This window comes from Trichechus manatus, unplaced genomic scaffold (genome assembly GCF_000243295.1).
Source record: "Trichechus manatus latirostris isolate Lorelei unplaced genomic scaffold, TriManLat1.0 scaffold00187, whole genome shotgun sequence".
In the NCBI taxonomy this organism is placed as follows: Eukaryota; Metazoa; Chordata; class Mammalia; order Sirenia; family Trichechidae; genus Trichechus; species Trichechus manatus.
Window position 1 is genome coordinate 3,585,675 of NW_004444123.1, and position 15,339 is coordinate 3,601,013.

A 15,339-nucleotide genomic window follows, 5' to 3' on the forward strand; every position below is an offset into this window, starting at 1 on the left:
GGTTTATGTGAAAGTTTCCCTAAAAAATATTTCCGAAGATTATCCTAGCTATTGTCTTTGTGTCTCAGGGTCCTATTGATGTGTCCTTGTGAGTCCTTGTGAGCCCAGCTCCAGCTGGGTCACATTTTCTATGCTCAAGGACAGGGAATAATGACTAATATTATTTCCTAAATCAGTCCCTCCTTTTGATCAGAGATTGGAGATACACATTGATGATCAATACCTGGACTTAGGGGAGCTCCTAGATGGCAGCCATGGCAGGCTCCTTACCCTCACAGATAACATGGGGTTCTTCACTAGTATCTTAAGTAAAAGCAGTGTTCTCATCAATTCTGTTTAGGGTGGTGAAAAACATTTGCAAATGGATGGTGGTGATGATTTCATACCGTGGTGAATGTAACTAATGTCACTGAATTGTATATTTAAAAATGGTTAAAGTGGCAAATGTTTGGTTGTATTTTACCACATAAAAATTTTTTTAAAAATCATGGGTCACGTACTTTGTCTCTATTTAAGAGATTGTAAAACCCTATGGGGCAGTTCTACTGTGTCCTGTGAGACAGCAATCTGTGTGTGTGTGTGTGTGTGTATGTGTGTGTGTGTGTGTTTGGTTTAATGATTAATGATGCTGAGCATCTTTTTATGTGCTGATTTACCTCCGTGGAACTTCTTTAGCATATTGAAAATATTTCTCTGTCTCCTGGCTTTTGTTGTTGCTGCATGGGGAGTCAGATGTTAGTCCAGCTGCCTCTCCTTTTATTCTCTGATTGATTTTAAGACTTTTTTTTTTTTTCCAAGTTTCACTGAAGTGTGGCTTATTTTAAAATCCTAACTGGTATTTTTTGAGCTTCTTGAGTCTGTGGATTGGTATCATTCATCACTTCTAGATATTTCTCAGTCGTCTTTCCAAATCTTGTTTCTGTCTTTTCTTATCCTCTGCTCACTCCCCGTAGGCTTAACTCTCTCACTGTGTCCGGCACATATTTTAACTTGTCCATGTTTTTGTGTTTCTGACTCCAGTTCTCTAATTCTCTCTTCCTGAATCTATTCGATGCTAAACTCATACACTGAATATTAAATTTATTTATATAGTTTTTTATTTCTAGACATTCGTTTTTGTTTCTTGTTTCTTAAAAATAGTCGTGAACTTGTTTTCTAATAAATATAGTAAAAGCAAGAGCATTCTATACTCTGTCTGGTATTTCTAACACATGTAGATTTTGTGGGTTTTTTACTGTTCTCTCTTCTTGATATCTTACTTGTGTGTTGGGTTGGTTGTCCTGGGCTGTGTACTATTGGTTATCCTTAAAAAATGTATTGTTGGGAATTCCCAGAGGCGTAGGATGAATTTCTTCTGGAGATTTCAGTCTGCTTCTGTCAGGCACCGAGTTATATTCCCAGTCTGGAACCCCTTAAGCTAAATTTTCAGTTTGACATTTCTCGTACCACACTTGTTTCTCAGCTTGACTGTTCTTTATTTCTAAAGACAGGCATACCAAAAAACAAAAAACACAGAAAACAAAAAACAAATACCCCGCTGTCTTCGAGCCAGTTCTAACTACAGCAACCCCACGGGACAGAGCAGAACTGCCCCGTTGGGTTTCTAAAGCTTGACCGTTCTTTCAACCATCCTGTTTCCTCAGCTTGTTGTTTCCTGTAACCACCCCGGTTGCACATTTGGGCTGAGAACCCACGCAAAGGACAGAGGGTACTTAAAACTTTCTCTGCAGGGATTCTCCCCTAGAGCTGTGCTGACTACCAGGGCAACACTTCCTGGGAGGTGGGCGGGTTGTGTGGGTTTATTTTTGTCCCACCCTCACCCTAAGAGGGTAACCCTTTGGGTCCCAGCTTAATGTAGAGGTCTTCTTTCAACTCCTCAGTGTGTGCAGGCCCTTGGCTTTGATTTTTATGCCCTTTGCCCTGCAAGGCTGGCAAAACTACGTCTCTAATTCTCTGGGATCACAGTGTCCTCAGGGTCAACTCAGCTTGGACTCTGTCTGCTTCTCTGGGTTGTTGCTTTCTCTTAGTTATGGGCCTGATATTTCCTTATTCTCTTGTCAGTTCATTACTGATAAATCTTTTAAATATATTTTTTCTCAGCATGTTTAGTAGTTCTTACTGGGAGGTTTGTCTGAATAATGTAATCCCCCCACCAGAAAACCAAACCTCTTGCTGTTGAGTCGATTCCAACCCATAGTGAACCTATAGGACAAAGCAGAAGTGCCCCATAGGGTTTCCAGGGAGCAGCTGGTGGATTCAACCTGCCGACCTTTTGATGAGCAGCCGAGCTCTTAACCACTGCACTGCCGGGGCTCCTCTAGTCCACCACGGTCACTTAAATGGAAATTCTTTTCATTTAGATAACTATTAATGTGAGTTTCTTTTTTTTTTTTTTTTTTTGGTGAAAACGTATAACAATTTAACCAATTTAACAATTTCTACATGTACAATTCAGTGACATTGGTTATGTTCTTCACATTAAACATTTTTGTATATCTACACAAATTGTTTCACCCCCATTGACTTAGGCTGACTGCCTCCTAAACTTCTCATCTATGCTTTAGAGTTACTGCTCTCAATTTGATCTTATATAGATAATTCTTTAAAAAAGCACAATGCTCACGGTAAACTTTTTTTGCTAATTGCGTTAAACTGTTGTTTGATTTAAGGATGACTTCAGAGGATAGTTTCAGTTCGAGGTTTAAAGATTATCTCAGGGCAATAGATTTAGAAATTCCTCCAGTTTCAATAGGTCCAGTAAGTCTGGATCCCATAGGAATTTAAAATCCTGTTCCACTTTTTCCCCCTTTTGAACAGTATCCATCTACTGAGTCCTTGATCAAAACATTCAGTAATGGTAGCCGGCCACCATCCAGTTCTTCTGGTCTCATGGCAAAGGAGGCAGTTGTTCATGGAGGCAATTAGATCTGCAGTCCGGTTGCTTTTCCTATTCCGGGGTCCCCTTCTTCTGCTATTGTTCCAGGTGAATAGAGGCCAATTATTGTATCTTGGATGGCCGTTTGCAAGCTTTGAAACCCAAGGCACTATTCACTGAACTATGAGATAGAACAGAAACTGTAAAAACAATATTAGGCCGATTGAGTGGACTGTCCTATGAAACCATGACAATAAGCCACTGAACCAAGAAAACTAATTCCATGAAGTGCTGGCTTGTATCGAAATAGTAGCAACAGTTGTACGTTTTTTATGGTTTTGTTGTTGCTATAAAATTATCTATAACACAACATTCGCCATTTTCCCCTTTTTCTGGTGTATGGTTTAGTGACATCAGTTACATTAGTCAAATTGTATAACCATCGCCCTTCGTCGTGGTAGACAAAAACCCACTACTTCCCAGAGAATGGTTCTCTCTCTCCCTCCCACTCCCGCCCCGGGAACCACTAATAACATTGGTCTGTCTGTATTTACCTATTCTTGTCATTTCATAAAAAACAATCACACTTACATTTTCTGTAATTAATCCAAATTAACCCAAGTTGAAAAGACGAAACACTCATAAGTAATCTGTCCGTTTACATTCTGAGTTAATAGAATGAAATCTCTTTGAATACTTTTTTATTGGGAAGGAAACACTCAAAATATTAATGTTGCTCATTTTTAGATCAAGAATGATTTTAACTTTTCTTCTTTATGCTTGTCTGTATATTTTTTCTACAGTGAATTTGCATTATTTTTATAGCCAGAAGAAACAATAAATGTTACTAAAAACAAAAACCAATGCATAGAATTAAAAACAAAAACAAAATATATTCTCTTACTATGCCCTTCTTGAAGGGGCCCCGAATGGCACAGTGGTTAAGCGCTCAGCTGCTAACCGAAAGGACGGTGGTTTGAACCAACCAGCTGCTTCTCGGGAGAAAGACAGCAGTCTGCTTCCACAAAGATTTATAGCCTTGGAAACCCTATGTAGGATCGCTATGAATTGGAACCAACTCAGCAGCAATGAGTTTTTGTTTGTGTGTGTGATGTTCTTTTTGTGTGTGTCCTTTGTTTTCCCCCCTGGAGAGAAACCAGAATAAAAAAGACCTTAAGAACAATAATAAAGAGTGAAGGGATCTGCAGAGCGGGTGTGGTGGTGGCATTGTTTTGCAGAAGAAAGAGAAAATGGTAAATACCTGATTGTGAGTACTTGTTTCTAAGTCAAGCAAACAACTGTAGTGTTTTTTCATCTGCTTGCAGGACAGCAAGAATCACTCACTGATGGTTTGTTAGCATAATGGCATGTATAAACAGAACTAACCAAATAATTAAAAAACTCAAAGGAAGCAAACAACAGCTCCTGGAGGAGATAAATGAAAGGCGTGAATCCAACTGCTTCGTGGAAAGAAGCAATCAAGTCAGCCTACTGAGAGCTCAGAAGAGGCATTTCAATGCCTGCAGGTTGCCTGATCATAGCAAGACCAAAGAATCTGTTCCAGACACTGGCAGGAGCTCCTGGGTCAAACTGAGTCGCCTTGTTCACACAGAGAAGAAGCACTTTCCACCAAAAAGTAAGATGTTATGGTAGGAATCCCACCCAGTCAGTTGTCTTGTTTTTCTTTGTTAGGTGCCGTCAGGTCAGTTCCGACTTACTTCCCTGTGTACAGCAGAACCAAACACTGCCTGGTTCTGCGCCGTCCTCGAAATCATTGTCGTGCTTGAGCCCATTGTTGCAGCCACTGCGTCAATCCATCTCTTTGAAGGCCTTACTCTTTTTCGCTGACCGTCTACCAAACATATCTTTCTCCAGGGACATCCATAGGAAAGATTTATAAAGTAAACTTTAGGAAGAATTTCTGGTGTTGAAAGAGGCTCATAGCTATTGCCCCGGGATAGTTTAAAAGGGAGATGTCTGAAGTCATAAGTGCCAGGGACCTAGGTTGGTTGCTGTAAGATCTACTGCAGACAGAGATTCTCATTGCCGTGCGGACAGAATCCTGGCCCCACCTCAGGCCAGCTCATGCAACAGGCTCTAGTCTGGGCTCTGGAATCTGCATTCTCGGCACGCTAAGCTGATTCCGATGCTCACAGCCCCAGAACCACATTTTTAGAAGGATTGTATAGATAATTTAAGAGGCCACAAAAACTCCAGAGACCTTCTTTCTCACCAATTTTTGTTGCCTTGCAAAAACGTCATGTACAAAATGAGGTACATGGAGATGGTTTTGATGAGAAACAGCAAAACAAAAAGCCCTGAGGAACAGAAATCAAATGTAGCGGGAGAGGGGACGGGGAGTTTATGTTAATGAGGGAGGAACAACTCGGACCAGAAGGGTGGGAATGTCGCTGAACGGGGCACGTAGACACGGTTGAATTGTTGTACGTTTTACTGTGTATATTCTCAACAACAACAACAAAATTTTAAAAAAAAATGTAGAAGGAGACAGGGTGGGAGAGTCACAACCAGGTCTGACGGTGGCATTATTTTGTAGACAGTAAAGAAGAGCTGATAATACCTGGGACTGTGACTGCTTGTTGCCAGGTCAAAGCACAAAACGGATAGTGATTTTTCATTTGTTTAAAAAAATAGGATGTGTAATTTTTTTTTCTTGTGGTAAATATATATTTACCAAAAGATTCTCCTATCAACGTTCTTCACTTGTAAAATTCAGTGACATTAATTATGTTTATCATGTCGTTCAACTATCATTGTTATTCGCCTCCAACGTTTTCCATCACCCTTAATCAAAGCTCAGTGTCCCCCAAACAGTGAGACTCCTTCTCCCCTCCCTCCTGCACAGTCATCCCTGGTGACCACTGATAAACTTTGGCCTCTATATACTTGCTTATTCTAGATATTTTATGTAAGTGGGATCATATAATATTTGTCCTTCTGTGACTGACTTATTTCACCCAGTAGAATGTTTTCAAGGTTCACCAAGTTGTAGCATGTTATCAGTACTTTGTCTTCACGGCAGAGTAATATTCCGTTATACATACCCGGTACATGTTGTTTATTCATTCATCTGTTGATCGCCTTGAGGCTGTTTCCACCTTTGGCTATTGCGAATAGTGCTGCAATGAACGTTGGTGTACAAGTATCTGTCTGTGTGCCTGCTTTTAATTCTTTTGGGTATGTAATCTGGAGTGGAATTGCTGGATCACATGGTAACTCTTGTGTTTAACTATCTGAGGAACTGTCGGACTTTTCCGTAGCAACTGTACCATTTTACAGTCCCACTAGCAAAGGGTGAGGGTCCCAATTTCTCCACTTCCTCACCAACACCTGTTGTTTTTCCTTTTTTTGGATCACAGCTAATCTAATGGGTATGAAGTGAGATCTCATCATGGATTTGATTTTCTTTTCCCTAATGACCAATAACGTTGAGCATCTTTTTGTGTGTTTGTTGGCCATTTATATTCCTTCTTTGGTGGGGTATGTAATGTTGTTAAATACAATCAACAAATTATTAATTTAGGTCAGAAACAAAAGGATTGCCATCTTGGAGATGTAATTTTTTGATGATGGGTTTGTGACTTCACATTTGCCCAGTGCCCTTAGTAAGTGGTGTAGAGAGGGTGACACACTGTGGCGTGGAAAACCGAGACTCCCCATTGCGGTTTCTGTGTGAAAATACACTCACCAAAACATTCGTTAGCACATGTTGTGGCATGCCTCAGAATTCCGTTTCTCTTTATGGCTGCGTGATATCCCGTTGTATGTATAGACCACACTTTGTTCATCCATTTCTCTGTTGGTGGACATTTCAGGTGTTTCCACATTTTGGCTGTTGTGAAAAGCGCTGCAATGAACACCGGTGTACAGATTTCTGTTTGCGTCCCTGCCTTCCCTTCTGGATACATAGCAAGGAATGGGAGTGCTGGGTCATATGGTAATTCTATGTTCAACTTTTTGAGGAACTGCAAAACTGTTTTCCACGGTGGCTGTACCATTTTACATTCCTATCAGCAATGGATGAGGGTTCCAGTTTTTCCACAACTTCAGCAACACTTGTTGTTTACCTTTTTTTTTTTTTTTTTATATATTTACCATTCTAGTGGGAATGACCGACCCATTGTGTTTTGACAAAATCGTTTTGATTCTCCTGGAATCCAGATTTCTGGGTTCATGGAATTGGGGTGACTCACCCAGGCCATCTGCCTTTAGGCGTCCTTCTGAATCTTAAAGGAACTGAGTCCCGGGAGTCACCTTCAGGTCAAACAATAGCCTATAAGCAGCTTAGCAGAGGCTGTCTGGCCTTAGGCATTGGGGTGTTTTTTTTCTCTTGGGGAATTATCTGTGTGCAGCCAGCTTTGAGAAGCAAGAATTACAGGGTCTGACCAGAGGCTGTGTTTTAGGATGTATGGAGTGTCCTTGGTGATTCTGTTTCTGTAACCTACAGACCCTGAAACGCTGCTTGTGCTTTGATGTTATATCCTGAGAAATTAACATAACAATAACCTATATGACCCACTGTCACTATCCCCTCCTGGGAGTGCTTTCAGCTACTCATGTTACCGCAATAATGCGGATTGGAGCCGCCTTTTGCAATAGCCAATTTTGAGACGGGGTGAGGTGAGCAGCAAGAGGTTTATTATATATCGATATATAGGAGACAGAGGGGAATAGATTCCTCCAAAAAACCCATCTCCCCAACTGGAGATCGGCTGAAGGCTTTTATAGGGACAGGATTATAGGTTTTAGAAGTTTGTGTTAGTTCCCCCTTGAGGTGGTCATGTCTCAGATGAGTTAATCTTCTACTGGTATTCTTGGGGGTTATCTGGCGACATCCTGGTTTTCTTGTCACAAGATGGGTGCTTTGTTCGCTTTTTCATCCTTAGATCATGATCACTTGTTTTCCACCCTCCAAGGAGGAACATCGGTTAATCTGAAACCTTTTGTAGGGACTGGAACGGGAGGGAAAGACAAGATCATGAGACAACGTGGCGGTCAGCAATGGGGAGCAAATAAGAGTGAGCCGGACCTACGCAGCCTCTTCCACTCTGGTTGATGCTGCCCAATTTGAATCCTATCTACTCACAATAAGTATATTCTGTTACACTAATTTTTGGTGTTTCTCTAAGCATTTAGGTTTTTGACTATCTTAAAGGTAATACTTAAGTAATGTATTTATCTTACTCGGAAACACTTTTCACTAGGAAGAAGGCCTTTAGTTGTGTTACTAATTCTAAGGGAATTTGTATAAGCTTTTATTCTGGTTGAGTTACTTAGAACTAAATGAGTAAAGTCACAGCCAGTAGGTAATTCTCATAAGTGAACCGGGGGACAAAAAAGCTACCTCCTATGACAAAGGTAGTTTACAACTTTACATGATAGTTTTCTACAATACAAAGTCTAACAAATTTAGTTTCCATAACCCACTCATGGTTTCAAGGTTATAGGCCAACAATCTTGGAACATTAAAACAAGCCCTTCAATATTGTAGAAAAGCTCCCCCCCTCCCCTTTTAAATTTAATTTTATTTTATTTTTGGTGAAAAGATAAACACGTCAGACATGTTCCCACTTAACAATTTCTAGGCACATTGTTCAGTGACATCGGTTATATGCTTCACACTGTGTCAACGTTCTCATCATTCCTGCCTGCTTGTGTCACCCTGTGATGGTTAAGAGTGTCCGTCAGCTTGGCTAGACCATTATTCTCCGTGTTTTAGCAGTTGTATAATGCTGTGATCACCCCCATGAGGGAATCTGCTGAGTGGTACTGGCGGAGGCGGGGTCTGTGGCAGCTCACTGCCCTCTCGGTTTCGTCTGTCTGCCTTCCGCCGGGTTACTTGCTGTCTGCTCGCCCTGCCAAGGTTTTGGGCTTGTTCTAGACTCAGCAGCTGCCTCTTGTTGTCTCACCTCCGGTTGCTGGGACTTGAGCTAGCCGCTTACCTGTTGATCTCAGAATTCGTTAAACTTCTCAGCCTGCAAGCAAGAGTCTGGTTCCCCGACCTGCTGACCTTGGGTTCCCCAGCCCCTGCAGCTGCAGGAATCAGGAGAAAACTTATTGTCTTGTCTGCTGATCTTGGAATTCACTGACCTTCACAGTCTGTGAGCGGGAGCCCCTCTCCGACCTGCCGACCTTGGGTTCACCAGCTTCTGCGGCTACGTGAACTGGGAGAGGCCTCTACCCTGATCTGTGGACTTGGGACGTTTTAGCCTCTACAATTGCGTGAGCTATTTCCTTCATATAAATCTCTCTGTATATATATTTATATGCTTTACTGGTTTTGCTTCTCTAGAGAACCCAGCCTAAGACACACCCCTTCAGTTTAAACTCACTGCCCTACCCTTCTTATCTCTTTCAGAGTCACTGTTGTCACTTTGGTCTCATACAGACATTTTTTTTTTTAAGTGCAATACTTAAGGATAACATTCTTCACTTTTTGAGCTAAACTTTGTTTGTTTAAAGATGATTTCAGGGGTTAGTTCTGTTTCAAGGTTTGAAGAGTATCCCAAGGCAATAGTCACTGGGGTTCTTCCAGCCTCAAGGGATCCATACGTCTGGATTCTTTGGGAATCTGAAGTTCTGTTCCACAATTTTTCCCTTTCTATCAGGATCCACCTATTGTGTTCTTGATCGAAATGTTAGATAATAGTAGCTGGGCAGCTCTTTGCCCCTTTTAACAAGCAGACTTAAACAGAAACTGAACTTTACAATGACGTTGTACACAATGAGTATAACCTGATTTAAATGTTATGGTAGCTGGTATGTCAATACACACTTTTTCCTTATTAGTCTAAACTTTGTTATTTATTGTTAGCTGCTGTTGAGCGGGCTTCCAACTCCGAGAGACGCCTTGCACATCAGGATCGGACTGCTGGGATCCATAGGGTTTCTCTAATTTTGTTCTGGGCCCCTGGAGGTGGGGCTCCTGAAATCCTTTTCAGGGGTCCATGAGGTCAAGCCTATTTTTATAATAATACTGAGAAATTATTTGCCTTTTTCAGTCTCAGGCTCTGATAAGAGTAAAATGGAATTATCTAGAAGCTACATGATGTGTGATGACATCATTACTCTGTTAATGGAAAGTTCTTGAGTTTAAAATTTTCCATTTTAATTTCTAAAATGGTAAATATTGAGAGATACGACACACATGAACGAAAACCTTTAAGGTCTTCAGTGATTTTTAAGCGTATAATGGGTCCTGGAACCAAAACACTTGAGAATTGCTGGTCTAAAGAAATGACGGGTAATTGTTCATCCAGTACTGTGCATTATCAAAAGTTTCTTAAAATTTCTCCCATGGTTTTCTCATTATTTATTACTTGAAATTTATGGTTTTGGGTTTCAACTTTAATTCTAATCAAGGCTAAAAAAAAGATATCTGAGGCTTATTTACTTTTTATTTCCACAAAGGGAAAGTACCTGGGTATAGAGAAGGGAGCTGATGTTTTTTGAGCGCCCACTTTATTCTGAATACTGTCAAAAGTTTTAAACGGTCAACAATACCCAGGGTCGGTCAACAATACCCAGGGTCGCTTTGAGTCGGAATTGGCTCGAGGCAACAGGTTTTGTTATATAAGAAGATGGCCTCCTTCCGTCCTCTGAATGGTAAAGAACGCAAAGCTGAGCAAAGCTGAATACCGGGCCCTCATCTCATTATCTATATTTACTGTCTGTTTACTGTCTAGGTGATCTCAACCAGTCGTAAAACAAAACATCATCTCTATTTCCCACATCTCTATCACCAGCCCTGAGCTCTCTCATGAGTTACAGACTTGCATGTCTGGTTGCATTCTTGACACTTGTACTTGGTGGTGTCTCAAGTTGACCACATCCAACACAGAACTGCTATCCCCCACTCCCATACACACACGCTCCTCCCCCAGGCTTCCTCATCTCAGGAAATGGCCCTACCAGTCAACAAACGGCTCAGCAGGCCAAAGGTCATGGAGTCACACTCAGCTCCCTTCCCCTCGCGTCCCGCTTTCAGTGCAAGCAAGTCCCGCCAGCTCCTCTTTCAGAATCAGTCCTGAATCTGACCAGTGCCGTCAGCCCAATTCAGTCCTTGATCATTTCTCTCCCAAAGTACACCAGGGACCCCAGCTCCCACGGTTGCTACCCTCACATTGACTTCTTCACACAACACTCTGATTGACCTTTTAAAAAACACACATTAGATATGTCACTTGCTGCTCAAAACTCTACTGTGGTTTCACCCCACACTTAGGATAAACTCCACACTCCTTACCCTGCATTTACAGGCCCTCCATGAACACATCCCTGCTTCTCTTTCCAATCTCATCTCCCTCACTCTCCTGAGACTCATTCCACGTATCCACAATGGCTTTCTTCCTGTTCTTGGAACATACCAAGCTGGTCCTCACCTCAGGGACTTGGCATAAGCTGTTCCTTCTACGTGGAACACTCTCTCTTTATTCAGGTCTGTCTTAGTCATCTAGTACTGCTATAACAGAAATGCCACAAGTGGATGACTTTAACAAACAGAAATTTATTCTTTCACACTTTAGGAGGCTAGAAATCTGAATTCAGGGCATCAGCTTTAGGGGAAGGCTTTCTCTCTCTGTTGGCTCTGGGGGAAGGTCTTGTCTCCTTTCAACATCTGTGGGCCCAGCGTTCCTTGGAGATCTCCATGTGTCTTGGCATCAACTTCCCCTGGGTCTAGGAGGTTCTCAGTGCAAGGACCCTGGGTCCAAAGGACATGCTTTGCTCCCGGCTCTTCTTTCTTGGTAGTATTGAGGTCCCTCTCATCTCTGCTCACTTCTCTCTCCTTTTATCTCTTGTAAGGTAAAAGAAGAGACTCAAGGAAGGGTGTGACTTGAGTAAAGGTGTGACTTAAACAAGGGTATGACTTGAATCACACCCTCTTATAAGGCGATGACTCAAGATACACTCCACACTGATCCTGCTTCATTAAATATAGAGATTAGGATTTACAAGACATCACAAAACAGAGGATAATCACATCAGATCACCAAATGCAGGACAACCACACAATACTGGGAATCATGGCCTAACCAAGTTGACACATATTTCGGGGGGACACAATTCAATCCATGACAAGGTCTTTGCTCAAAACTCATCTCATCAGATACCACCCTATCTAAAATTGCAATCCCTTACTCGGCTTTATTTTTATCACTCCTGAATGCTAAGCTCCATAAAAGCAGGGATGGTGACTGTTTTGTTCACTGCTTTAGCCTCAGTCCCTAGAATGGTGTCTGGCACAAAGTAGGCATTCAGGAAATATTTGTTTACTGACTGAATAAATACTGGGACGTGGACTATTTTTTTTAGAAGTAGTGGTCAATCTTACCTCATTCCCCTTGAGACCAATGCCATGCCCTGGGGTGGTGGCTCACAAACCTAGAGTTCCCCACTACACCTCTGTTGCGATAGAATACTTTTTGGAAATGGTAATAATAAGGTACATTTTGCTGGACGCACACAATATTAGAAGTCACTCTACTCTTTTCCTTTGGCCATACCTCTGCAAGAGGAAGAAACACATTCATTCATTTATTTACGCACTCACCCAGAAATATCTATTGCTTGCCTACTTTATGTTTGCACTATTCTATGCACTATCAATATGCTGGCGATACAGTGAAAAATAAGACAAAACTCCCTGCCTAATAAAGGTTAGATTTAGTGGATAAAAGCAGCAGAGCGGCTGGCGGATTCAAACTGCCAATCTTTTGGTTAGCAGCCAAGCTCTTAACCACTGCGCCACCAGGGCTCCATAGATATATGGCGTAAGTGCTATGGGGAAAATAAAGTAGGGCGGGAAGGTAGGAAGACAGGGTGGGGATGCATGGCTGCCCATAGAGCTAGATGAGGATTAGTATCCAGGGGATGAGGGACGAGGGACGACAGAAGGACAGAATGAGATGACTGCGATTAGTGCTGATGATTTAGAGTGCGGGGAGGGGGAGGGAGGTTGAGGATTTTGCTGGCAGCACTCAGAGTTCTGGGGGCTCCTCTCTGTTCCTGCCAAAAGTGATGTGAAGTTCAGGGAAGGGGTTTTCTCAGCAAGAAAGCTCTAGGCTCTCTCTTCAGTCTTCCACTTGGAGATATGGAGGCCAAAGAGGGGCAGTCTTGCTTAAACACACGTTTGTCTTAAAAACAGAGGACTTGGGTTCAGGTTCTATTTCTGCCCTTGGTTATGCTCATGCTTTTAGTAATTTAGTGTTTCTAAAAACCAAAAGCAAACCTGTTGCTGTCGAGTTGACTCCAACTCATAGCAACCCTGTAGGCCAGAGTAGAACTGCCCCAGAGGGCTTCCAAGGCTGTAACCTTTATGGAAGCAGACTGCCACATCTTTCTCCCACAGAGCGGCTAGTGGGTGTGAACCACCGACCTTTCGGTTAACAGCCGAGTGCTCAACCACTAGTTTATTTATCTGTAAAACAGTGCTCATCCTCTCTGCCCACCAGGGTTATTTTGAAAACTACAAAATGCACTGTGCCATATGACAAAGACTTCTTTTTTTTTTATTTTTCAGATAATGCCATATTTGGATAAAGTGTGTCTCCAAAGATATACAGAAGTGCGCTCTCTTTGATCCTTCCTCAATGTCTAAGTTATTTATAAACTGTTAATTATAAAAGTTGCTAAGCAAAATTATTCACAAGATCACCAAAAAAAACCCATTTGATTAAGTCACTTAAAAGATACTACATCTTTATTCATTCTACTCCATTATTTAGACTTAGATGTTTTGAAGGATTTGGGTTATTAAAGATATTTTAAAAAAATGAAAGACTAAAAAGTTCACTGTAAACTAGCTAAAATACTTAAATCATAGTTTATTTGTTTCTATAAATCAGTGGACTATGTTGATCAACCCTATTGATCAAGTTGAATGCTACAGCTGCTCAAAGTTAATGCTTGCTTATAAATGCTTCATTACATTAACTTACCGTGAGAGCTATGATTCTAGTGATTTGAATAAGGGTCATATAAGGTATCTACAGATAGAGATTTTTTGGTATATTTCATTGCCCATGCCCATTTTTGTACTTTGAGTTAATAGGCTGTTCCATATGGCAAGCGCCTCCTGTGAAGGGTTAGCCTGCCACACGTTCATGGGCAGAAGACATGAGACTCCTGGGTCAGAGACAAATGACTTTATTACTCCTAGCACGGCAGGCAGCATGAACCTCAGGTTCGAGTGGGCTCCCTTTACCTGCCCCACTCTCACCATCAAGACCCAAGGGGCAAGGGGAGCTGCCCAGGTGGACGCCACACACACAAAGGGTTTGCTTCACAGCTGAGGAGCCTTGAGTTTAGAAGACCCAACCTTTGCCCCAAGGGAGTATCTTTACTATACTGGACATAAACAAACCTGCCTTGTGCTCCAGAGGGAGACCCTGTCTCTATCTTCCAATGCTTTAGCTATACAAATATCTTTGAAGAGATAGTCTGGAATAAAAGCTGTCAGTGTCTTTGTGCCCAGGACGTGCAGAAACAAGAGAGACCTGTGGAGAATCATCTCCCAACACTTAGCAGCCTAAATAAAGACTATCAAATATAGCATCATTTCTCTGGCTCAATCTAAGATGCACTGCAGAAGATACACACCTAAGAAATGAGTGTCATGCCATGTACAAAATAGTCAAGGCCCTTCCTAGCCTCATTTCTCCTTAACCCCATCCAACCTCCTCCCCTGTATACCTCCAGCTTTATGGAACTATCTGTGGTTATATAGACTTGCCTTATTCTGCCACCTGCCCTTCAGCTGGCTAACTTTAATCCTTGCAAACTTCAGCTTCACCACCACCACCTTCTGGAAGCCTTGCTTCACGTCCTTCCTCCCCCTACCCCAAGCCCCTGGCATGGTTAGGTGTTCCTGTTTTATCCTCCTCTATGCTCCCCACAACAGTCTAGGGCTAAAACCAGAACCTCAAAAATCACAAAACAATAAATACTTTGGCCCCTGACCCTACGTGAAATTGCAGAAATTCCAGCCACCTGCTCAAACGCCTCCCAGGAGTTTCCTGTCTGTTGATGCAGGTGTTCCTCTCAGTAAACACCTGGTGGCAGGCATTTTCCTCCTTTTCTGCTCTGGTTCCCTGCAGGGGTGTCTGGAGGTGAGCTCCCAAGTCAGGACACTAACCAAAGGCAGGGCAAGATGGCAGCGTGGCCCACCGTTGCTGCTGAAGCCATCAATACCCAGTGGTGTTTTCCCTGGCCAGGGTCCTGCAGGTCACAGGAGGGGAGCTACTCCCTTCCCTGGGTCTGCAGATGTGCCCCAAGTGGCGCCGACCAAGACACTGGGATCTGAATGTGGTTGTTGTCGCCGTTAGCTGCCCAGGAGTCGTCCTGTCTCATGGGACCCCAAGCACAAACGAAGCAAATGCTGCCCTGTCCTGATAAGGCCTTCAAAACAAAAGTGCCTAACGCAGTACTAGGGCTGGGATGTGAAA

General features: G+C 42.3%; 1 protein-coding gene across 2 annotated transcripts; it reads left to right on the forward strand.

Annotated features, from left to right (window-relative positions):
- The first annotated feature begins 4,226 nt into the window (after positions 1–4,226).
- SPATA45 (spermatogenesis associated 45) lies at positions 4,227–13,623 on the forward strand. 2 transcript variants are annotated; one of them, XM_023741729.1, is made up of 2 exons: positions 4,227–4,511; positions 13,416–13,623. In XM_023741729.1, exons 1-2 carry the CDS (start codon positions 4,238–4,240, stop codon positions 13,433–13,435), a joined length of 294 nt encoding a protein of 97 aa, XP_023597497.1. In that variant the 5' UTR covers positions 4,227–4,237; the 3' UTR covers positions 13,436–13,623. The 2 variants fall into 2 exon arrangements, 1 of the variants encoding a protein (XP_023597497.1); XR_002825786.1 differs by lacking the exon at positions 4,227–4,511 and adding an exon at positions 9,096–9,118.
- Positions 13,624–15,339: the final 1,716 nt, after the last annotated feature.